Source organism: Aquarana catesbeiana, linkage group LG07 (genome assembly GCF_042186555.1).
Source record: "Aquarana catesbeiana isolate 2022-GZ linkage group LG07, ASM4218655v1, whole genome shotgun sequence".
In the NCBI taxonomy this organism is placed as follows: Eukaryota; Metazoa; Chordata; class Amphibia; order Anura; family Ranidae; genus Aquarana; species Aquarana catesbeiana.
Genome location: NC_133330.1, coordinates 83,659,577 through 83,682,508, shown reverse-complemented (window position 1 = coordinate 83,682,508; position 22,932 = coordinate 83,659,577). Strand labels below are relative to the sequence as shown.

The window sequence follows — 22,932 nt, the reverse complement described above, 5'->3', positions numbered from 1 at the left end:
TGTGCGCAAGTGCTCGGAGGAGCATGACAGTGCCCGGGAGGAGGGGAGATGACAGGGGTGGTATGCTTAGGACTGGACAAAGGTGAGCTGCTCATTAATGGCTCTGTACAGCATTGTCTATGGGAGCTATATAGTGTGTGCTGACAGTCCGGCGATGTCCATCCAGAACATCGCTGGACTGTCCTGGAGTCCGGCGATGTCAGCACCACAGCTGATGTTTCAATCAGTTGTCGGTGCTGCCCCCGCTATTGCCGGTACGGGAACCTGGTAGTGAAGCATTACAGCTTCATGCCGGGTCCCTACTGCGCATGTGCGAGGCACCGCTGAGCTCTCCTACTGGTCCAGTGGCGGGGGGAAGGAGGAGGGAGCTGAGCTGCTGACGTAATGCGCCAAGGGCAGGTCTCCCGGGAAGTAGGGACAGATTACCTATCAAAGACAGGTATCCGCTCCTCTCTCCCACTTCAAAAGGTACCAAATGTGGCACCGGAGGGGGGGAGAGACAAATAAGCGGAAGTTCCACTTTAGGGTGGAACTCTGCTTTAAGCACCCCAAAGGCTTTGTGTTGTCATTAGGGTCTCACAAAGGACATCCTTCATAAAATTTCATTTTTGGCAGGTGGATAAGACAACTTATCTCAAGAGTTTAAACTCTAAAAGATAAGGCACCTCCTACACTCTTATGTATCCATTCCACTAGATTGGTGCGTGTTTTCTGGGCAATCCAACATCAAGCCTCTGTTGCCTAGCTTTGCAAGGCTGACACCTTCAGCTCATACCTTCTAGAACTGGGTTCAACAACTCATTGATCGCAATTTATCCGTCGATCATGGGAAGGCAATGGGTAGACTGTGTCCTCATCTTGCAGACCCTCTGTTTGAAGTGCTCCCTCCCCACCTAAAGAGCGGCACAGGGAAGCAGCATGCATAAGTGTACTGCGCTGATCCCCACCGCCTTCCTCTCCCATCCTTTCCAGGCGCTTGTATGTGACATGATTTGGGATGAACGAGAGAGGAGGCCAGTGGAGATAAGCGTGCCAAAAAAAGCAAACAGCAATGTGTCACCATCACTTCCCTGCTCTGCATAGGGTAAAATCTCTGATCCAGCTTGCTCCCTGTCCTCTGCCCTGCTGACCCCTAAAATCTCCCCTACAAACTGTTGACCCTGGTACTCTGACCTAAAAACCAATGACCTCTGTACATTGCCCTACATACTATTGATCCTTGTGCACTACCCTACAAACTAATGACCACTGTGCACTTCCCTATATATTCATGACCCCTGTACTCAGCTTTAGAAACTACTAATCCAGGCAGTACAGTGGTGTAGTGGTTAGCACTCTCACCTAGCAGCAATAGGGTCGCTGGTTCAAATCCTGACCACGACACCATCTGCCTGGAGTTTGCATGTTCTCCCTGTGCCTGCGTGGGTTTCCCCTGGGTACTCCGGTTTCCTCCCACACTCCAAAGACATGCTGGTAGGTTAATCAGATCCTGTCTATAAATTGTCCCTATTATGTGTATGTGTTTGTAAGCGCGTCGGGACCCTGCGGGGTAAAGGACCGTGCTTTATCAAGATGCAACTCAACTCAGAGCATTAATGAGGTAAAGTTCTGCTGACATCCATCATCTAATCATGTGCAAGCACATATGCCGTTTTAAAATTCTAAAAAAAAATAAATAAAAAAAAAAAAATAAAAAAAAGAGAAACTACTAATCCATGTACACTGACTTACAAACCACTGACCCCGGTACACCATTCTACATACTAATGACCCCCATACATTGCAATACATTCTACTGACCTCTGTACACTGCCATACATACTACTGACCCCTGGACACTGCACTGTATTTATACTACTGACACAATCGCCAGAACCCAAACCTGCCAGTTGAGTCAGAGCGCACAGCAGACAACCAGCCCTAAAACTACTCAAGCAAGTCAGCCTGCAATACCAGATGCTCTGCCTTCATGATAGATTCCAGCATCAGACCTATGGGAGTGACCAATTGCTTTCCAGACAAGAAAATGTTTTTAAATGAAAGTACCGTATTTATTGGCGTATAACATGCACCCTAATTTTAAGAGGGAAGTTTCAGGAAAAAAAACTTTCCGCAGCCCCCTCCACAGTCAACAGTCTCCTGCACATTATGCAGCCCCCTTTACATTACATAGCACCCTCCCCCTGCAAAGTACACAGACTCCTGCACATTACACAGCCCCCTTTCATTATAAAGCCCCCTGCACTCCCAGGAGACCCCCAGTCTCCTGGGACAGCACTGCCAGCATACAAACACTAAACACTCTAAATCACTGCCAGCCCCGACTCATACACTGCTCCTCCTGTGTCACTTTCATTGTAAATTGAAGCCTCTAAATACCTCATTAGCACTGTTCTTTCATGGACCCAGTCACGTGACTGCTCTCCTCCAATCTAAAGCTATACTCAGAGGGGGAGGAGCAGAAGGACAGCTGGGGCGGAGCCCCCAATCCCTGTCCCCCGTTGGTAAAAAAAACAAGTATCGGCGTATAACACGCAGGCACGGTTTACTCTCTAATTTTAGGGGAAAAAGGTGCGTGTTTTACGCCGATAAATATGGTAAATGCCAAGTTTCTCACTGAAGCTAACTTTTAAGGAAGGCAAAGTTTATATTTATACAGTGACATTTGTCATAATAGATTTTTCTAAATTTTCTTCATGCCATCCTTACTTATTATTAGGGTTTCTTTTTATTAGGGTTTGCTGGTTAATTTCTACACAGTATGCAAGCAGCTATAGCCATGGAAAATTATACAGTAATGTAGAGGCATTTAGATCACCTACAGGAGCCTTTCCTGCTGGTTTATGTGAAGGAGAAGGTAGACTGATGCGATACTATTACCTATGCATAGTGATGGAGAGGAGTGATCTAACTAAAAGGTGGGAAAATTCCGAAGTGCATTTAAACCTTGGTTTTAACAGGTCAATTTATTCTGTTGAGTGAGGCATCTTAACCACTTAAGCCCCGGACCATTTTGCTGGCCAAAGACCAGAGCACTTTTTGCGATTCGCAACTGCGTTGCTTTAACTGACAATTATGCGGTCGTGCGACGTGGCTCCCAAACAAAATTGACGTTCTTATTTCCCCACAAATAGAGCTTTCTTTTGGTGGTATTTGATCACCTCTGCGGTTTTTATTTTTTGCGATGTAAACAAAAAAAGAGCGACAATTTTGAAAAAAACGCATTACTTTTTTTTACTTTTTGCTATAATATCCTTTTAATATATTTTTTTCCTCAGTTTAGGCCGATACATATTCTTCCACATAATCGCAATAAGCAATTATTGATTGGTTTGCACAAAAGTTATAGCGTCTACAAAATAGGGGATAGTTTTATGGCATTTTTATTCATAATATTTTTTTTTTTTACTAGTAATGGTGGCGATCAGCGATTTTTATGGTGACTGCGACATTATGGCGGCCAGATCGGACACTTTTGGTGCTATTTTGGGACCATTCACATTTATACTGCGATCAGTGTGATTAAAAATGCATTGATTACTGTGTAAATGTGACTGGCAGTGAAGGGGTTATCCAGGAGGGGGCGCTGCAGGGTTTAAGTGTGTCCTAGGGATGTGTTCTCACTGTAGGGAGATGGGCTACGTGTGTCATGACACTGATCACCGCTCCCAATCACAGGGAGCTGTGATCAGTGTCCTGTCACTAGGAAGAATGGGGAAATGCTTGTTTACATTAGCATTTCCCCGTTCTTCCTCTCCGTGAGACGATCGCGGGTATCCCCACGGACATCGAGCCCGCGGGACCCTTACACTCACGGAGCTCGCAGCAGGGTCGTGCGGACGGCGGCAACTTTAAAGCGACGTAAATGTTCGTGCGGCGGTTGGCAAGTGGTTAAGGAGCACTAGCCCTGGAGCACAAGAGTATTTCTTTTGCAAAACAATACACCAAACTTGCACTGCGTTTATGTATATTTATATACACTTTTTTGATACTTTGTTGCACATAAGCACTTTTGCACTCCTGCACCTTTATTTCTGAGTTAGCGGACTATTATATCGTTATTATCATCTGATTATAAGGAATTGATTATTTCATTACTCATATACTGAGAGTAGCCATTATTACCCTTATATATAGGATTTATTATTGCATGCGTTTACGCATATTTACTCATACAGGATTACTAGTATATCATTGTTTATTGAAGTTGCACATAGTTATTTGTTTGCATAGCAATATTTACACATTCATTTTAAGATACACATAGCTGTTAATAAGTTGCGCTGATCACTCTTTATATTATACCCACTGTAAGTGCACTGTATGCACTTTTCAGGTCTAGCAGCAATTTATTATTTACTATAAACATAACTCATCGTTCACTTTGATAGCGCGAGGGATCCCCCCCTTATTTTAATACACCAAACTTTCACCACATGTCAGTAACAACCTATGCAATTCATACATACAAAGAAACCAAAACATATAAGTTCAGAAATTAAAATATGTGTAATAAAATGGAATGACACAGGGAAAAAGTATTGAACACGCTAACTGAAATTTTTTTAATACTTCATACAAAATCCTTTGTTGGTAATGACAGATGTTCTTTCCACTTCTGTTTTATGGCTCCAACAGTGCTCACTAGAACATTCAGAAGTTTGGAAATCCTGTAACCAATACCATCAGTGTGTTTTGCAACAATAAGTTTGCAAAGGTCTCAAGAGAGCTCTATGCTTTTACCCATCATGAGATGTTTCTTGTGTGACACCTTGTAATGAGACACCTTTTTATAGGCCATGAGACTGAACCAGCAGATATTAATTTATACTGACAAGGGGCAGGATTGCTTTCTAATTACTGATGGATTACAGCTGGTGTCTTGACTTTCCATGCCTTTTTGCACTTCCCTTACTTCATGTGTTCATCAATACTTTGGCCCATTTCACACTGTCAGACCGTTCAGGTCCGCCTGTCAGTTTTGTCAGCAGACCTGAACGGGCGCTCCATGCTAGTCTATGGAGCGACGGATGTCAGCGGTGACATGTTCGCTGACATCCGACCCGGTCCAATCAGCTAAAGTCAGACGGATGGCCCTACGTTCGCATCCATCCCTGGCGGATCGGGTGAGATCTGATGAAAACGGACATGATGTTTGTTTTCGCCCGATCTCTCCATAGCAACCAGCAGTGCTCGACAAGCCCCTCCCTGAGCAGAGAGGGACCTGTCATCCGCCGGCTCAGCAGAGATCAACGGAGAGATCTCCCACTGAGCTGGCGGACAGAGGGGGACTCCGTGGTAGCAGATCCGCCTCGTGAGAATGAAGCCTTAGTCTCTGTGTCATTCCATTTTATTAGACATAACTGAATTTCTGAACGTATTTGTTTCGGTTTCTTTGTATGTATGGATTGCATGGGTTGTTACCGACGTGGTGAAAATTTCATGTCAACAGCACATTTAGAAATATATTTACCGAGAAAAATGGTAATGTGTTCAATACTTATTTTACCCACTGTATGTGTGTGTGTGTGTATATATATATATATATATATATATATATATTTTTTTTTTTTTTATATTTACACATACAGTGCCTTGCAAATGTTTACACCCCCCTTGGCATTTTCCGAGTTTTGTTGCTTCACAACCTAGAATTAACATGGATTGTTTGAGGATTTGCATCATTTAATTTACAGAACATGCTCACAACTTTGAAGATGTTTTTTTTTTTTATTGTGAAGCAAACAACAAATAGGACAAAATAACAGAAAAAGTCAATGTGCATAACTATTCACCCCCCTAAAGTCAATACTGTGTATAGCCACCTTTTGCGGCTATCACAGCTCCAAGTCGCTTTGGACAAGTCACTATGAGCTTGCCACATCTTATCACTGGGTTTTTTCCCATTCCTCCTTGCAAAACTGCTCCAGCTCCTTCAAGTTGGATGGTTTGCGCTTGTGAACAGCAATCTTTAAGTCTGACCACAGATTTTCTATTGGATTGAGGGCTGGGCCATTTCAACACATTTACATGTTTCCCTTTAAACCTTTCAAGTGTTGCTTTAGCAGTGTGCTTGGGGTCATTGTCCTGCTGGAAGGTGAACCTCCATCCTAGCCTCAAATCACACACTGAGTGGTACAGGTTTTTCTCAAGAATATCCCTGTATTTAGCACCATCCATCTTTCCCTCAGCTCTGACCAGTTTCCCAATCCCGACTGCTGAAAAACATCCCCACAGCATGATGCTGCCACCACCATGTTTCAGTGTGGGGATGGTGTTCTTTGGGTGATGTGATGTGTTGGGTTTGCGGCAGTTTCTTTGATGGCCAAAAAATTCTTTGATGGCCAAAAAATTCAATTCAAGTCTCATCAGACCAGAGCACCTTCCTCCATACATTTTGGAAGTCTCCCACATGCCTTTTCGCAAACTCAAAACGTGCCATTTTGTTTTTTTCTGAAAGTAATGGCTTTCTTCTGGTCACTCTGCCATAAAGCCCAACTCTATGGAGTGTACGGCTTATTGTCGTCCTATGTACAGATACTCCAGTCTCTGCTGTGGAACTCTGCAGCTCCTCTAGGGTTACCTTAGGTCTCTGTGCTGCCTTTCTGATTAATACCTTCCTTGCCCGGTCCGTGAGTTTTGGTGTCTTTTGGCAGGTTTGCTGTTGTGCCATGTTCTTTCCATTTGGTTATGATAGATTTGATGGTGCTCCTAGGGATCATCAAAGATTTGGATATTTTTTTTATAACCTAACTCTGACTTGTACTTCTCAACAACATTGTCCCTTACTTGTTTGGAGAGTTCCTTGGTCTTCATGGGAGTGTTTGGTTAGTGGTGCCTCTTGCTTAGGTGTTGCAGCCTCTGGGGCCTTTCAAAAAGGTGTGTATATGTAATGACAGATCATGTGACACTTAGATTGCACACAGGTGGACATCATTTCACTAATTATGTGACTTCTGAAGGTAATTGGTTGCACCAGAGCTTTTTATGGGCTTCATAATAAAGGGGGTGAATACATACGCACATGCCAATTATCAGTTTTTTATTTCTGAAAAATAGTTTTATGTATATATTTTTCTAATTTTACTTCACCAACTTAGACTATTGTGTTCTGATCCATCAAATATATTTCAGATTAAAAAAAAGATTGAACTAAAGGCTGTAATGTAACAAAATAGGTAAAAAGTCAAGGGGTGAATACTTTTGCAAGGCACTGTATGGCACTTTAGAGTATGGCTTGTTATATATAGATTACCTAATACAGTGGGGACGGAAAGTATTCAGACCCCCTTAAATTTTTCACTCTTTGTTATATTGCAGCCATTTGCTAAAATCATTTAAGTTCATTTTTTCCTCATTAATGTACACACAGCATCCCATATGACAGAAAAACACAGAATTGTTGATATTTTTGCAGATTTATTAAAAAAGAAAATCTGAAATATCACATGGTCCTAAGTATTCAGACCCTTTGCTGTGACACTCATATATTTAACTCAGGTGCTGTCCATTTCTTATGATCATCCTTGAGATGGTTCTACACCTTCATTTGAGTCCAGCTGTGTTTGATTAACCACTTAAGGACCGCCTCACGCCGATGTACGTCGGCAAGGCGGCACGGGCAGGCAAAATCACGTACATCTATGTGATCTGCCTCCCGTGGGTGGGGGGTCCGATCGGACCCCCCCCGGTGCCCGAGGCGGTCCTCTTTTGTCCCCAGGCGATCGGAGGTGAGGGGGAGGCCATCCGTTCGTGGCCCTCCCCCTCGCGTTTGCCGCCGGCCAATGAGAACATTCCTTTGCTGCTGTATGCTAAACAACAGCAAAGGAAATTATGTCATCTCTCCTCGGCTCGGTATTTTCCGTTCCGGCGCCAAGGAGAGAAGACTGCACTGTGAGTGAAAACACACTACACACACAGTAGAACATGCCAGGCACACAAAACACCCCCGATCCCCCCCGATCACCCCCCAATCACACCCCCCCCCCCCCCCCTGTCACAAACTGACACCAAGCAGTTTTTTTTTTTTTTTTCTGATTACTGCATGGTGTCAGTTTGTGACAGTTACTGTTTTAGGACAGTTAGAGTTAGCCCCCTTTAGGTCTAGGGTACCCCCCTAACCCCCCCCTAATAAAGTTTTAACCCCTTGATCACCCCCCGTCGCCAGTGTCACTAAGCGATCATTTTTCTGATCGCTGTATTAGTGTCGCTGGTGACGCTAGTTAGGGACGTAAATATTTAGGTTCGCCGTCAGCGTTTTATAGCGACAGGGACCCCCATATACTACCTAATAAATGTTTTAACCCCTTGATTGCCCCCTAGTTAACCCTTTCACCACTGATCACCGTATAACTGTTATGGGTGACGCTGGTTAGTTCTTTTATTTTTTATAGTGTCAGGGCACCCGCCGTTTATTACCGAATAAAGGTTTAGCCCCCTGATTGCCCGGCGGTGATATGCGTCTCCCCAGGCAGCATCAGATTAGCGCCAGAACCAATAACACCCAGGCACGCAGCATACGCCTCCCTTAGTGGTATAGTATCTGAACGGATCAATATCTGATCTGATCAGATCTATACTAGCGTCCCCAGCAGTTTAGGGTTCCCAAAAACGCAGTGGTAGTGGGATCAGCCCAGATACCTGCTAGCACCTGCGTTTTGCCCCTCCGCCCGGCCCAGCCCAGCCCACCCAAGTGCAGTATCGATCGATCACTGTCACTTACAAAACACTAAACACATAACTGCAGCGTTCGCAGAGTCAGGCCTGATCCCTGTGATCGCTAACAGTTTTTTTGGTAGCATTTTGGTGAACTGGCAAGCACCAGCCCCAGGCAGTGTCAGGTTAGCGCCAGTATCGCTAACATCCACGCACGCAGCATACGCCTCCCTTAGTGGTATAGTATCTGAACGGATCAATATCTGATCCGATCAGATCTATACTAGCGTCCCCAGCAGTTTAGGGTTCCCAAAAACGCAGTGTTAGCGGGATCAGCCCAGATACCTGCTAGCACCTGCGTTTTGCCCCTCTGCCCAGCCCACCCAAGTGCAGTATCGATCGATCACTGTCACTTACAAAACACTAAACACATAACTGCAGCGTTCGCAGAGTCAGGCCTGATCCCTGCGATCGCTTACAGTTTTTTTGGTAGCATTTTGGTGAACTGGCAAGCACTAGCCCCAAGCAGCGTCAGGTTAGCGCCAGTACCGCTAACACCCATGCACGCAGCATACGCCTCCCTTAGTGGTATAGTACCTGAACGGATCAATATCTGATCCGATCAGATCTATACTAGCGTCCCCAGCAGTTTAGGGTTCCCAAAAACACAGTGTTAGCGGGATCAGCCCAGATACCTGCTAGCACCTGCGTTTTGCCCCTCCGCCCGGCCCAGCCCAGCCCACCCAAGTGCAGTATCGATCGATCACTGACACTTACAAAACACTAAACGCATAACTGCAGCGTTCGCAGAGTCAGGCCTGATCCCTGCGATCGCTAACAGATTTTTTGGTAGCGTTTTGGTGAACTGGCAAGCACCAGCGGCCTAGTACACCCCGGTCGTAGTCAAACCAGCACTGCAGTAACACTTGGTGACGTGGCGAGTCCCATAAGTGCAGTTCAAGCTGGTGAGGTGGCAAGCACAAGTAGTGTCCCACTGCCACCAAAAAGACAAACACAGGCCCGTCGTGCCCATAATGCCCTTCCTGCTGCATTCGCCAATTCGCCTAATCCTAATTGGGAACCCACCACTTCTGCAGCACCCGTACTTCCCCCATTCACATCCCCAACCAAATGCAGTCAGCTGCATGAGAGGCATTTTCTTTATGTCCTCCCGAGTACCCCTACCCAACAAACCCCCCAAAAAAGATGTCGTGTCTACAGCAAGCGCGGATATAGGCGTGACACCCGCTATTATTGTCCCTCCTGTCCTGACAAAAAAAAAAAATGTTTTTTCTTGTCTTTCTTCATTTTCAAAAACAAATGAGAGCTGCAAAATACTCACCATGCCTCTCAGCAAATAGCTTGGGGTGTCTACTTTCCAAAATGGGGTCATTTGGGGGGGTTTTGTGCCACCTGGGCATTCCATGGCCTCCGAAACTGTGATAGGCAGTGAAGAGTGAAATCAGAAATTTACACCCTTAGAAATCCTGAAGGCGGTGATTGGATTTCGGGGCCCCGTACGAGGCTAGGCTCCCAAAAAGTCCCACACATGTGGTATCCCCATACTCAGGAGAAGCAGCTGAATGTATTTTGGGGTGCAATTCCACCTAGGCCCATGGCCTGTGTGAGCAATATATCATTTAGTGACAACTTTTTGTAAATATTTTTTTTTTTTTTTGTCATTATTCAATCACTTGGGACAAAAAAAATAAATATTCAATGGGCTCAACATGCCTCTCAGCAATTTCCTTGGGGTGTCTACTTTTCAAAATGGGTTCATTTGGGGGGGGGGGTTGTACTGCCCTGCCATTTTAGCACCTCAAGAAATGACATAGGCAGTCATAAACTAAAAGCTGTGTAAATTCCAGAAAATGTACCCTAGTTTGTAGACGCTATAACTTTTGCGCAAACCAATAAATATACGCTTATTGACATTTTTTTTACCAAAGACATGTGGCCGAATACATTTTGGCCTAAATGTATGACTAAAATTGAGTTTATTGGATTTTTTTTTATAAAATAGAAAAAAAATATCATTTTTTTTCAAAATTTTCGGTCTTTTTCCGTTTATAGCGCAAAAAATAAAAACCACAGAGGTGATCAAATACCATCAAAAGAAAGCTCTATTTGTGGGAAGAAAAGGACACAAATTTCGTTTGGGTACAGCATTGCATGACCCTACAATTAGCAGTTAAAACGACGCAGTGCCAAATTGGAAAAAGACCTCTGGTCCTTAGGCAGCATAATGGTCCGGGGCTAAAGTGGTTATACTGATTGGACTTGATTAGGAAAGTCACACACCTGTATATAAGACCTTACAGCTCACAGTGCATGACAGAGCAAATGAGAATCATGAGGTCAAAGGAACTGCGGGAAGAGCTCAGAGACAGAATTGTGGCAAGGCACAGATCTGGCCAAGGTTACAAAAAAAATTTCTGCTGCACTTAAGGTTCCTAAGAGCAAAGTGGCCTCCATAATCCTTAAATAGAAGACATTTGGAACGACCAGAACCCTTCCTAGAGCTGGCCATCCGGCCAAACTGAGCTATCGGGGGAGAAGAGCCTTGGTGAGAGAGGTAAAGAAGAACCCAAAGATCACTGTGGCTGAGCTCCAGAGATGCAGTCGGGAGATGGGAGAAAGTTGTAGAAAGTCAACCATCACTGCAGCCCTCCACCTGTCGGGGCTTTATGGCAGAGTGGCCCGACGGAAGTCTATCCTCAGTTCAAGACACATGAAAGCCTGCATGGAGTTTGATAAAAAAAAACACCTGAAGGACTCCAAAATGGTGAGAAATAAGATTCTCTGGTCTGATGAGACCAAGATAGAACTTTTTGGCCTTAATTCTAAGCGGTATGTGTGGAGAAAACCAGGCACTGCTCATCACCTGTCCAATTCAGTCCCAACAGTGAAGCATGGTGGTGGCAGCATCATGCTGTGGGGGTGTTTCAGCTGCAGGGACAGGACGACTGGTTGCAATCGTGGGAAAAATGAATGCGGCCAAGTGCTGGGATATCCTGGACAAAAACCTTCTCCAGAGTGCTCAGAACCTCAGACTGGGCCGAAGGTTTACCTTTCAACAAGACAATGACCGTAAGCACACAGCTAAAATAACAAAGGAATGGCTTCACAACAACTCCGTGACTGTTCTTGAATGGCCCAGCCAGAGCCCTGACTTAAACCCAATTGTGCATCTCTGGAGAGACCTAAAAATGGCTGTCAACCAACGTTTACCATCCAACCTGACAGAACTGGAGAGGATCTGCAAGGAGGAATGGCAGAGGATCCCCAAATCCAGGTGTGAAAAACTTGTTGCATCCTTCCCAAAAAGACTCATGGCTGTATTAGATCAAAAGGGTGCTTCTACTAAATACTGAGCAAAGGGTCTGAATACTTAGGACCATGTGATATTTCAGTTTTTCTTTTTTAATAAATCTGCAAAAATGTCAACAATTCTGTGTTTTTCTGTCAATATGGGGTCCTGGGTGTACATTAATGAGGAAAAAAATGAACTTAAATGATTTTAGCAAATGGCGGCAATATAACAAAGAGTGAAAAATTTAAGGGGGTTTGAATACTTTCCGTCCCCACTGTATGTAATTTATATAATATTTATTATTTAGCGCTACTTCTTCCTTTTCCTATTTCATCTGGTGTTACGGGGCATTATCAAAGTTCTAGTTAGGAGGAGGATATAGAGTAGAGCACAAGTGCCCTCCAAAATTTTCTAGAAATATCCAGTCTCGGGGGCAGATCCAGGGGGGGGGGGCAACAGGGAAATTGCCCCCCCCCCCCGAAAATACCACACTGACATGTCATGTTGTCACTTTCCGCTGCCCGAGTCTCTCTCTCACATCAGCCGATCAACGGCGCCGATCTAATGTTAAGCCGCTGCGCCGTACTGACCAGGAGCCAGAGGAGGTGGGTGGAGCCTCTTCCCTGCACTCGTTGCTAGCGCCTGGGCCGCCTGGCATCTAGCAACAAATGAAGTCAGTGAGTCACGTCGGACTCGAGTCTCAGACGAGTGACGTCAGTGAGTCTCAGAGCCGACATGCCAGGAGCCTCAAATAGAACAGTTAATGCTGCAGTTTAGACAGACTAGTTAAAATGTCCAGCGTCCACTGTCAGTGGCAGAGCGCCAGCATTCTTCCTTCTCTGAGTGTTGGCTCCACCCACCTCCTCCCTCCATCTTCTCCACCTTGCAGTCTACAGAGTGATGTGGCAAGTGGACAATCTGCAACTTGTGGCAGGTGACATGGCAAGTGACAATCTGTAACATGTGGCAGGTGACGTGGCAAGTAAAAATCTGCAACTTGTGGCAGGTGACGTGGCAAGTGGACAATCCACAACGTGTGGCAGGTGACGTGGCAAGTGGACAATCTGCAACTTGTGGCAGGTGACGTGGCAAGCGACAATCCGCAAAGTGTGGCAAATGACAATCCGTAACTTGTGGCAGGTGGAATGGCAAGTGACAATCTGCAACTTGTGGCAGGTGATGTGGCAAGTGACAATCTGCAACTTGTGGCAGGTGACGTGGCAAGTGGACAATCCGCAACGTGTGGTAGGTGGACAATCCGCAACGTGTGGCAGGTGTTGAGGCAGGTGGACAATCTGCAAATTGTGGCAGGTGACGTGGCAAGTGGACAATCCACAAAGTGTGGCAGGTGACGTGGCAAGTGGACAATCCATAACGTGTGGCAGATGATGTGGCAAGTGACAATCAGCAACTTGTGGCAGGTAACGTGGCAAGTGACAATCCGCAACGTGTGGCAGGTGACATGGTGAGTGGACAATCCGCAAAGTGTGGCAGGTGAGGTGGCAAGTGACAATCTGCAACTTGTGGCAGGTTACGTGGCAAGTGGACAATCCGCAACGTGAGGCAGATGACATGGCAAGTGACAATCAGCAACTTGTGGCAGGTAACGTGGCAAGTGACAATCCGCAACGTGTAACACGTGACATGGTGAGTGGACAATCCACAAAGTGTGGCAGGTGAGGTGGCAAGTGACACACCTCAGGGCTCCCACTGATTCTGCATTATGGTGAGTTGAACTATTTCATTTTATATTACAATGTAATAATAGAAATAATGCGATACAATCATCCTGACACCATAACAACCATGGTGCTGTGATGATTGAAGTGCCAACACCAGCCATTTCCCTGATAAATTGCCTGCAAGAAATCGTATTTTCTGGCAGTCCCCCTCCCAAGATTAGGCTCTGGATCTGCCCCTGTCCAGTCTTTTACAGGAATAGGCAGGTAAGTCAAAATTCCTCTTTTTTCTACTGCATACAGTACACGGCAGTTCCAAATAGCTCTAATTTTGCACCAGAAATGTCATATGTTTTAGTTACAAATGTTTTGTTGAACAAATAACAGCCAAGTAGATTACACAAGGAAAGCGTCTCAACAGGTCTCACCTTTCAATTTGACAGCTCTCGTTCTCTGTGCATCAGGAGCTCTGACAGTAGCTTCTGAGGGGATGAGGCAAGCCTGCAGCCCCAACACCCTCCACCAATTGCGCCTCCCCTGCCTTTGCAATGGACTAGCCCCCTTTGGGGGGATGTTCCTGGACTGTCATCTGGCCAAATATTTGCATATGACACAGATAAATTAAACCATACATTATACAGTTTCCTTTGCTTAAACCATGGGTTGAAGAATAGAAAACTGCTTGATTCCCCCATCAACACAGTCAGTGTTGATGGGGGAATACCTCCCACTGTAGAATTGTATTCTGAGAGCGGGAATTCAAATATCACTGCCAGCAGCTATACCAGTGCCAGTACCGATCGAAGCACGAAGAAAAAAACCCAACAGACTGGTTGTATTAAAGTCGATCGATGGATCGACTTCAACACAAACAGCCTTCCCATAGACAAATCGAAATTCGGCTTGTTCTGCTGAATCGTCAAAATTTCGATCCATTTATGGCCTTAGTCACCACACAGCTGCTGAAACTCTATTAAAACTCAGCAACCATCTGAACTAGATAAACTCTAACAGAAACATATTTGGCTCTCATAGTGTTAAATTGAAGAATACTGCTCTAGGAAGTATTGGAAGGTTGTGTTTGGGGATATAGAAGACAGGAAACATAACTTTGCTGCCAATTTGAAGATTTAGTTAGTGTGCCATACTTCAGGAAAACACATTAAACAGAGCAGATAAAAAGTGCCGTCTCTCAATATTTCCTCTGCAAGTCTGAGGCTGCATGTTCTTTAATATCTTTTCTGTTTGTGTACAGTTTCCCCCTCCAGTCATTTCACAGTTACTCCGACTTCTCCTAGAGTTTATTCATTTGCACTTTGGGTGCTTGAGGGAGGTCTAGCCACATCTAAATATACCAGCTCTTCCGGGGAAATGATAGATGTGTTTTTGGCTTAATCTTATACTGCGCTGTTAATTACATGAAAGCAGCAATAAGGCATACTAATTATATCAGTCCTGTGGGAAGTTTACTGCAGTTACATTTATATCAAGCTGTACTTGTAATTAGGAACATGTTTTACTACAAAAAATGAAAGGTTTTGTCTTACCTGTGAGATGGATGGGACCCGAGTCCAACACAGAGCATCTCTCTGGGGGCTTCCTGTACAGGTTGAAATCAATGTTTCGTTTAGCCCAGCTCCAGCGGTCTCGGGAAAGGGTGGGCTGTAGAGTATTTGCATGCAGGATATTTTCTTTCCAGGCCTTCAATAAAAATGAAAACAGTATATAAGTATTTACTTTCTCAGACTGACCTTTCTGAAAGCGAGGGGAGATGTGGCTGTGCTACGTTAAGACCTAATTAAACTTGCACAGAAACTATTTTGCTGTCAAGCCTGACCTTTCCATTTTGTAGGTTTTAGGCAAATAAGTTTTTATTGTTTTCATCTAGATATGTTTTTTTAGTCCCAAGAAATAAAAAAAAAAACAAAAAATAAAAACAAATTGAAACTTAAAATATTTTTCTTAGAGGCTCTCTATTGGGGGGTATCCAAACTAGGGCCCACTACAAAAGTTTTTTGGCCCACAGCAGATGTGCACAGTCTCTGCTCTGATGAGGACCCTGATGTAAGGTGGAGTCTGATGTTGACTCTGATATAAAGAGGACTCTCGTGTAACTGGGAGCTACTGGATAGTATATTTATAGCTATACAACAAACCTTTGTTAATTCTAATATTCGGGAATCATGTGGTCTTTTGGGGTGTCTGTTGCAATCAATGCTATTTTTGAATCCTGGATATACGAATCCGATTGGTGTCATCCATTCCTCCCTGGACTTTGCACTATTGTTCTTAAGTTCCTCCTGAATGTTCCCTGGGCTCACAGTTGCTGACTGGAAATCTGCAGAGTATGTGTATCTGTGGTTTGGGTCCTGTGGATCAAAAAATTATATAATGTCAGATCTGTTATGTAAAGAAATATACATATTTTTATAATTTTTTTCTTTGGGCTCTAGGAATTGTCTTACTAGACCAGAGACATGGTCCTATTAACATTTGACCAGCAGAAGAGAAATTAACTGCCAGGGATGTTAGATAAACAAGCCTGCTTACAGAACTTATGATAGGAACAATAGGTTTCTGGTATACTCACAACACATGACCAATATTTACAAGGATCTCCAGGTCCCATAAATGTGGGATGTGAAGACACCTTGTATGTGTTGTGTTCATGTAGACTTGTGGACAAGTCTGGTTATCCAGTGACCAACCATTGCCTCAGCTTTGAGAAAGACAAACACAGGATGAGAGCCCTTTCACAGTATTGAACTTGTTATAATTATTGCACTAATTCAAATAGTTATATACTGTAAGTCAGTTCATAAGTTTTATATTGCAAGTCATAGTCAAGACTTTCATGACACTGCATTTATACATAGATCTATCTATGCCTGCCTACAAGCCAATGGATTATGAATTCTTTTACCAAACAAAATACTATAATTAACGTGGACATATACAGTGGGTATAGAAAAGAATCACCCCCTTTAAAATAATCAGACAGACACAGTTTTTGTTTTATCCAGCTGTATTTACTAGTGCAACTTATAAGATTCAATTGAAAGATATAACACCAACATGTCACAAAAAAAAAAAATAATAATCAAAAACAGAATCACTGAATTGGAAATAGGATCACCCCTTATGTCAGTATTTTGTTGCACCAGATTTTGCTTTAATTACAACCTTTAGTCTGTTGGGATATGTCTCTGCTAACTTGCACATCTAGACTTTGCAATAATTGCCCACTCTTGTTTGCAGAATTGCTTAAGTTCAGTTAAATTTGATGGTGACCGTTTGTGGACTGCAGTCTTCAAGGCATTCCACAGATTTTCAGTGGGGTATAACTCTGGGCTCTGACTAGGCCATGCAAGGACATTCACCTTTTTCTCTTTCAACCACTGTGTGGTCATTTTTGCTGTGTGCTTTTGGTCATTTTCATGTTGGAAGGTAAACCTTCTTTCCATTGACAACTTTCTGGCAGAGGGCATCAGAGTTTCCTCAAGAATTTGATGGTATTTTGCCTCATCCATTTTTCTTCTATCCTGACAAGTGCCCCAGTCCCTGCTGCAGAGAAACATCCCCTATAACATATTACCACCTCCATGCTTTACTGTAGCAATGGTGTTATTTGGATAGTGAGCTGTACTGGATTTCCGCCAGACATAACATTTGGTGTTGAGGCCAAATAATTACATGTTAGTCTCATCTGACCACCTTAAAACACAACTTGAAGATTCTGAGGCCAAATGGAAAAAGGCGTTATGGTCAGATGAAACAAAATTTTAATTATTTGGCCTCAAAACCAAACAATATGTCTGGCAGAAATCCAATACAGCTCATCATCCAAACAACACCATTCCTACAGTAAAGCAGTGGTAATATTCTGTTATGGGGATGTTTCTCTGCAACAGGAACTGAAGCACTTGTCAGGATAGAAGAAAAATGAATGGGGCAAAATACCATCAAATTCTTGAGGAAAATCTGCTGCTCTCTGCCACAAAGTTGTCAATGGGAAGAAGGTTTACCTTTCAACATGACAATGACCCAAAGCACATGGCAAAAATGATCACACTGTGGTTGAAGGAGAAAAGGGTGAATGTGCTTGCATGGTTTAGTCAGAGTCCAGACTTAAAGTGATTGTAAAGGCAGAAGTTTTTTTATCTTAATGCATTCTCTGTATTAAGATAAAAATCCTTGTATGTGCAGCAGCCACCCTCAGCCCCTTTAATACTTACCTGAGGTCCACCTCAATCCATCGATGTTGTAGGAGTGTCCTGTCTGGCTCCCGCTGCTGTCAAGTAAAGTAAGTCAGCCAATGAGGAGAGAAAGGGGACGGGGCCGGGTCAAGGCTCCATGTCTGATTGGACACAGGGAGCTGTGGCTTCAGCTCGGATGCCCCCATAGCAAGCTGTTTGCTGAGGGGGCACTCAACAGGAGGAAGGGACCAGAAGCACCGAAGAGGGACCCGAGAAGAGGAGGATCTAGGCTGCTCTGTGCAAAACCATTACACAGAGCAGGTAAGTATAACATGTTTGTTATTTTTAAAGAAAACAATACAAGACCTTACAATCACTTTAAAACACATTGAAAATCTGTGGAATGACATTAAGTATGCAGTCCACAAACAGTCACCATCAAATTTAACTGAACTTAAGCAGTTCTGCAAAGAAGAATGGGCAATTATTGCAAAGTCTAAATGTGCAAAGTTAGTAGACATATCCTAACAGACTAAAAGCTGCAATTAAAGCAAACAGTGGTTCAACAAAATGCTGAATTTGGGGGGGGAGGGGTCCTTTTTCTAAGTCAGTGATTCTTTTTTTGATTTTTTTTTCTGGCATGTTGGTGTTATATCTTTCACTTGGATGTTATACATTGCACTAGTAAATAAAGCTAGATAAAACAAAAACGGTGTATGTCTTCATTTCAGGATGCAAAGCAACAAAATGTGGTTATTTTAAAAGGGGATGATTTTTTTCTATACCCACTTTATATCAATATAGGACTTTATAAAGTAACACGTTGCAATGTATCTATGTTAAGTGGATACAAAAAGACTTTATCCTTACAAAATAGCTCCGTTCCGGGAAAAAAGGTTAACAAATATTGTTAGAGAAATGTGTGTTGTGATTTAACTATATTCAAACAATAGTTTAGAGTGTTATAATTAATTATGTATTTCAACTTCTATAGCTGAAATGATACCTCTCTGTATGGAAATTTTTCCATGTAAAAGCTGCTGCCAAATTAGAAAGATGCCAGACTCTCATAGGTAGTTTAATTTTTCAGGCCAATTAACATAGCTGAATCCTTATAAAAACGAAGGTGATACAAAAGTAAACACATAATTAGTTATTAAACTAATTCACCAATCAGGAGAAGGTTCCACCTTCTGGGCCAGGCCAAATTGTATAAGCGTGTTTTTGGCCACTCAAAAGGATCCAGTATAGCTAGACACCATTTTAGGAAGGTAAAATACAACCAGTAAATCGGCAGCCATCTTCAAGTCTGGCAACAACCATTTTAAAGCAAACAGCCATTTTAAAAGGGTTACCATATTTTCCATATTTATTATTGATTATTCTATGTGCAAGTGTTTCATAATAGTTGATTTGCTACCCCATTAGGTCTCCTTACACCCCACAATTTGGTCATTTTAAGTTGCCTGATTGGCATAACTCTAGACAAACTTTCACCTGGTAATTCTACTGCAGCGAGTTAATCGATCAAGTTAGTCCAATGCAGATTATTGTCAGCCTAATTTTATCCAATCAAGAGATCCAAAGGAGGGAACAATCATTCTTGTCTAACCGGTATATACCTTTCGGTAAACAGTAGTGCTCGGTTCACAGTGGTGCAATGCGGGAAACCGTGCGGGTTCCCCCATCACACCTGACTCGCAGGCAGTTCACACTGCCCTCTGTAAACCGCTGCAGGTGTCAATACAAAGTTAATGACACTCCCAGATTGGTTTGCAGAGCGCAATGCCAACTGCATTCCGACAAGAATCGGATCGCATGGTGCAGACAAAAAAAAAGGGGTCCTGCACGAGGTTGGTCTGAATGCGATGCGAATTTGCATTGCACAGACATCGCATGTGATCTGCACAGCAATGCGGTGCGAATCACATGCAATGTTTGGCAATCGCACCAGTGTGAAACGGCCCCTAGTGTTCGAACCTCATTGCAAAATTGTAGTGTCTATGTTCGCCTATTAATCAAATTATTTATGGTGTGTATGTGACCTATTGAATAAATATAAAATGTATTGTCAATAGCCCAGTTTAAAGAATTTAGCCAGTTAAAGAATTCTGCACTGGCTAAAAATTAACTCAAATTAATTAATCGTTCAGACATTCCCTGATACAACATAACAATAAATAATATTTAATGACTTAACTACTTAAAGACCACCCACCACAGATATACCTGTACGTCATTTTGTGCAATAGATAGCAGGGGTGCGCATGCATGCTGATTGGCCAGAGGGGGAGCCAATCAGCGGGTCCAGTGGATGCGATGTCCACCGGGACCCACCGATCGTTCCCCAGAGAAGCAGAATGGTGATCTGTCTATGTAAACAAGGCAAATCGCCATTCCGACAGAGAAGTACACAGTGATCTTGTGTTCCTGCTAAGCAGGAACACTGATCTCTGTGTTCTCCCAGTCAGTCCATCCCCCACACAGTTAGAAAGGGACACACTTAATCCTTTGATCGCCCCTGGTGTTAACCCCGTTCCCTGCCAGTGTCATTAGTACAGTAACAATGCATATTTTTAGCACTAATCACTGTATTAGTGTCATTGGTTCCCAAAAGTGTCAAAAATGTCAGTTAGGTGTCCGATTTGTCCCCCGCAATGTCGAAATCCCGATGAAAATCGCTGATCGCCGCCATTACTAGTAAAAAAAATAAAATAAAAATGCCATAAAAATATCTCATAGTTTGTAGTTGCTATAACTATTGCGCAAACCAATCAATATACGCTTATTGGGACTTTTTACCAAAAACATGTAGCAAAATACATATTGGCCTAAATTGATGAAGAAATTCGATTTAAAAAAAAAATGTTATTGGTTATGTTTTATAGCAGAAAGTAAAAAACATTGGGGTTTTTTCAAAATTGTCACTTTTTTTGTTTATAGCGCAAAAAATAAAAACCACAGAGGTGATCAAATACCACCAAAAGAAAGCTCTATTTGTGGGAAAAAAAACATTATTTTTATTTGGGTACAGCGAGGCACGACTGTGCAATTGTCAGTTAAAGTAACGCAGTGCCGTATCGCAAAAAATGGTCTGGTCATGAAGGGAGTAAAACTCTCCAGGGCTGAAGTGGTTATTGGAGAACTTTTGTAACAATGTTGGTTCTCATCACAAAACAGCTGAATCTTAAGTGTAGGACAGCAGATATTATGTAAAGCTGAACTACAGGTAATGTCACCCCCTCCTCCCAATTCCCTACTTTTCCCCTCCCCTCCTAAATGCCCCTTTATCCCAAACATTTTAGATTTTTTTTTCAATTGCTTTATACATACTTGTGATGCTTCAGTCTTCTGGCTGTTTCATCATCTCTGGCGGCAGCAGTGGGCTGTCCTTACTCCTGGACTGAGTGTAATGATGTGTGAGTGCCGAGCAGTTCAGGAAAACTGGGAGCCCTGGCTAAGGGATGGCATTCCCCCTGCCTGGGCTCACAGGAAGAAGACTGAATGATGCTGGCAGACTTTTAGCATGGAAGGCTGGTGACATCAAGTGGCTAAAAGGAATTATTACTGCAGGGGGCAGCTCTGAATTAAAGGTGAGTATTGCTTTTATTTTTACTATTCATGGGCATTTTATTTTTTGACTGGTGTTATACTTGGTCTTATTTACATTGCATTTCATACATGCAACCACAATCAATTTCACATTAATCTGTACATCTGTGCTTTACCTCTGCCATTTTCTGCCGTAGTATTCTGTATGCCAGTTCCATGGAATTGAATGTATGAGAGCTGTAGTTGTGAACAGCCATCCCATCCATAGGGACAATCTCCACATACTCAACTTTGGGTCTTCTCACTTTTCTGCTTAATTGATAAACATGCTCGATGTTTCCCTGCATGTAACAGAAACAATATTGACTTGCAAAATGTTTTTTATAAATATTTTACAGGTACAAATTGATGTATACCAATTAATACCTTTCACCACTGTGGGTCACCTTCAAAGAGCTTAGTCAATTATTTCATTATTTAAACTCATTGATGATGCTCAAATTACAAACCTGAAATTTCACCAAGACTTACAAAACCAAAACGTTTTATATAAAGCACAGAGTAGTTTCCTAATTTAACTATATTTTTAATTAGAAATACCCTGAATTTTATTATCATACATTGGATATAACAGCTGCTAATTAACACATTATTAGATTGCATAAAAATGTTCATGTTTACAAAATAATGAACAAAAATGGATTTTAGACATACCTGTAAAATGTCTTTCTTGGAATACATCACAGGGGAGTATATTCTTAGACAATTAGGTTATGCTCCACCTCCAGGTAATTGGACGCTGGAAAACAGCGAAGCTTGACTCAGCCCTGCATAGCCCCTCCCACTACCAGCATTGTCTCCGTTTTGTCAGCAAGCAATACTGGATTAAAAAAAGAGGGGAGGGACCTGTATCCTGTGATGTATTCCAAGAAAGGGATTTTACAAGTGAGGCCCCTTTCACACATGCGGACCGTATGTCCGTATTTCATCCATCCGTTTTCGGATGAAATACGGACATACATGCATCCCTACGGGATAGCGGGTGTCAGCGGATGTACATCCGCTAACACCTGATATCATCCGTCCCCGCTATTGTCCGATTCTGCAGACGGAAGAAAATCCTATTTTCCTATCCGTCTGCAGAGCGGATCGGATGAACACGGACAGACGGTCCGTGTTCCTCCGATCCCCCATAGGGGAGAGCAGAGATCTGACAGGGAGGTCCCTGCACAGTGTGCGGGTCCCACCCTGTCATCCGCCGGCTCAGCTGGGGAAAACGGAGAGATCCCCGCTGAGCAGCGGATGTTCACGGGTCGGATCAACACGGATCCGTCCCGTGTGAAAGGGGCCTAAGTCAAAAGCCCACTTTTCATAATCATACATCACAGGACACAGGAGAGTTTTTTTATTAGATCACTGGGACATCCAAATACAATCCCATGAGGGGCAGGTAATAGCAAACAATTGCTAACAGGCTTCCAAGAACAAACCTCTTAACATGAATAAGAGGTATGAACAGAGAAGGCCCTCATATAAC

The 22,932-nt window shown here is 43.1% G+C and overlaps 1 protein-coding gene across 1 annotated transcript in view; it reads right to left on the bottom strand.

The window, feature by feature from the left end:
* CFAP92 (cilia and flagella associated protein 92 (putative)) overlaps positions 1–22,932 on the bottom strand; it is a 303,652-nt gene that overhangs the window by 69,825 nt on the left and 210,895 nt on the right. The window contains exons 13-15 of the mRNA XM_073592393.1: positions 21,572–21,736; positions 15,804–16,016; positions 15,195–15,348 (exon numbers count right to left, since the gene is read on the bottom strand). Of these exons, the coding sequence (XP_073448494.1) occupies positions 15,195–15,348; positions 15,804–16,016; positions 21,572–21,736 (532 nt within the window). The remainder of the gene's footprint in view (positions 1–15,194; positions 15,349–15,803; positions 16,017–21,571; positions 21,737–22,932) is intronic.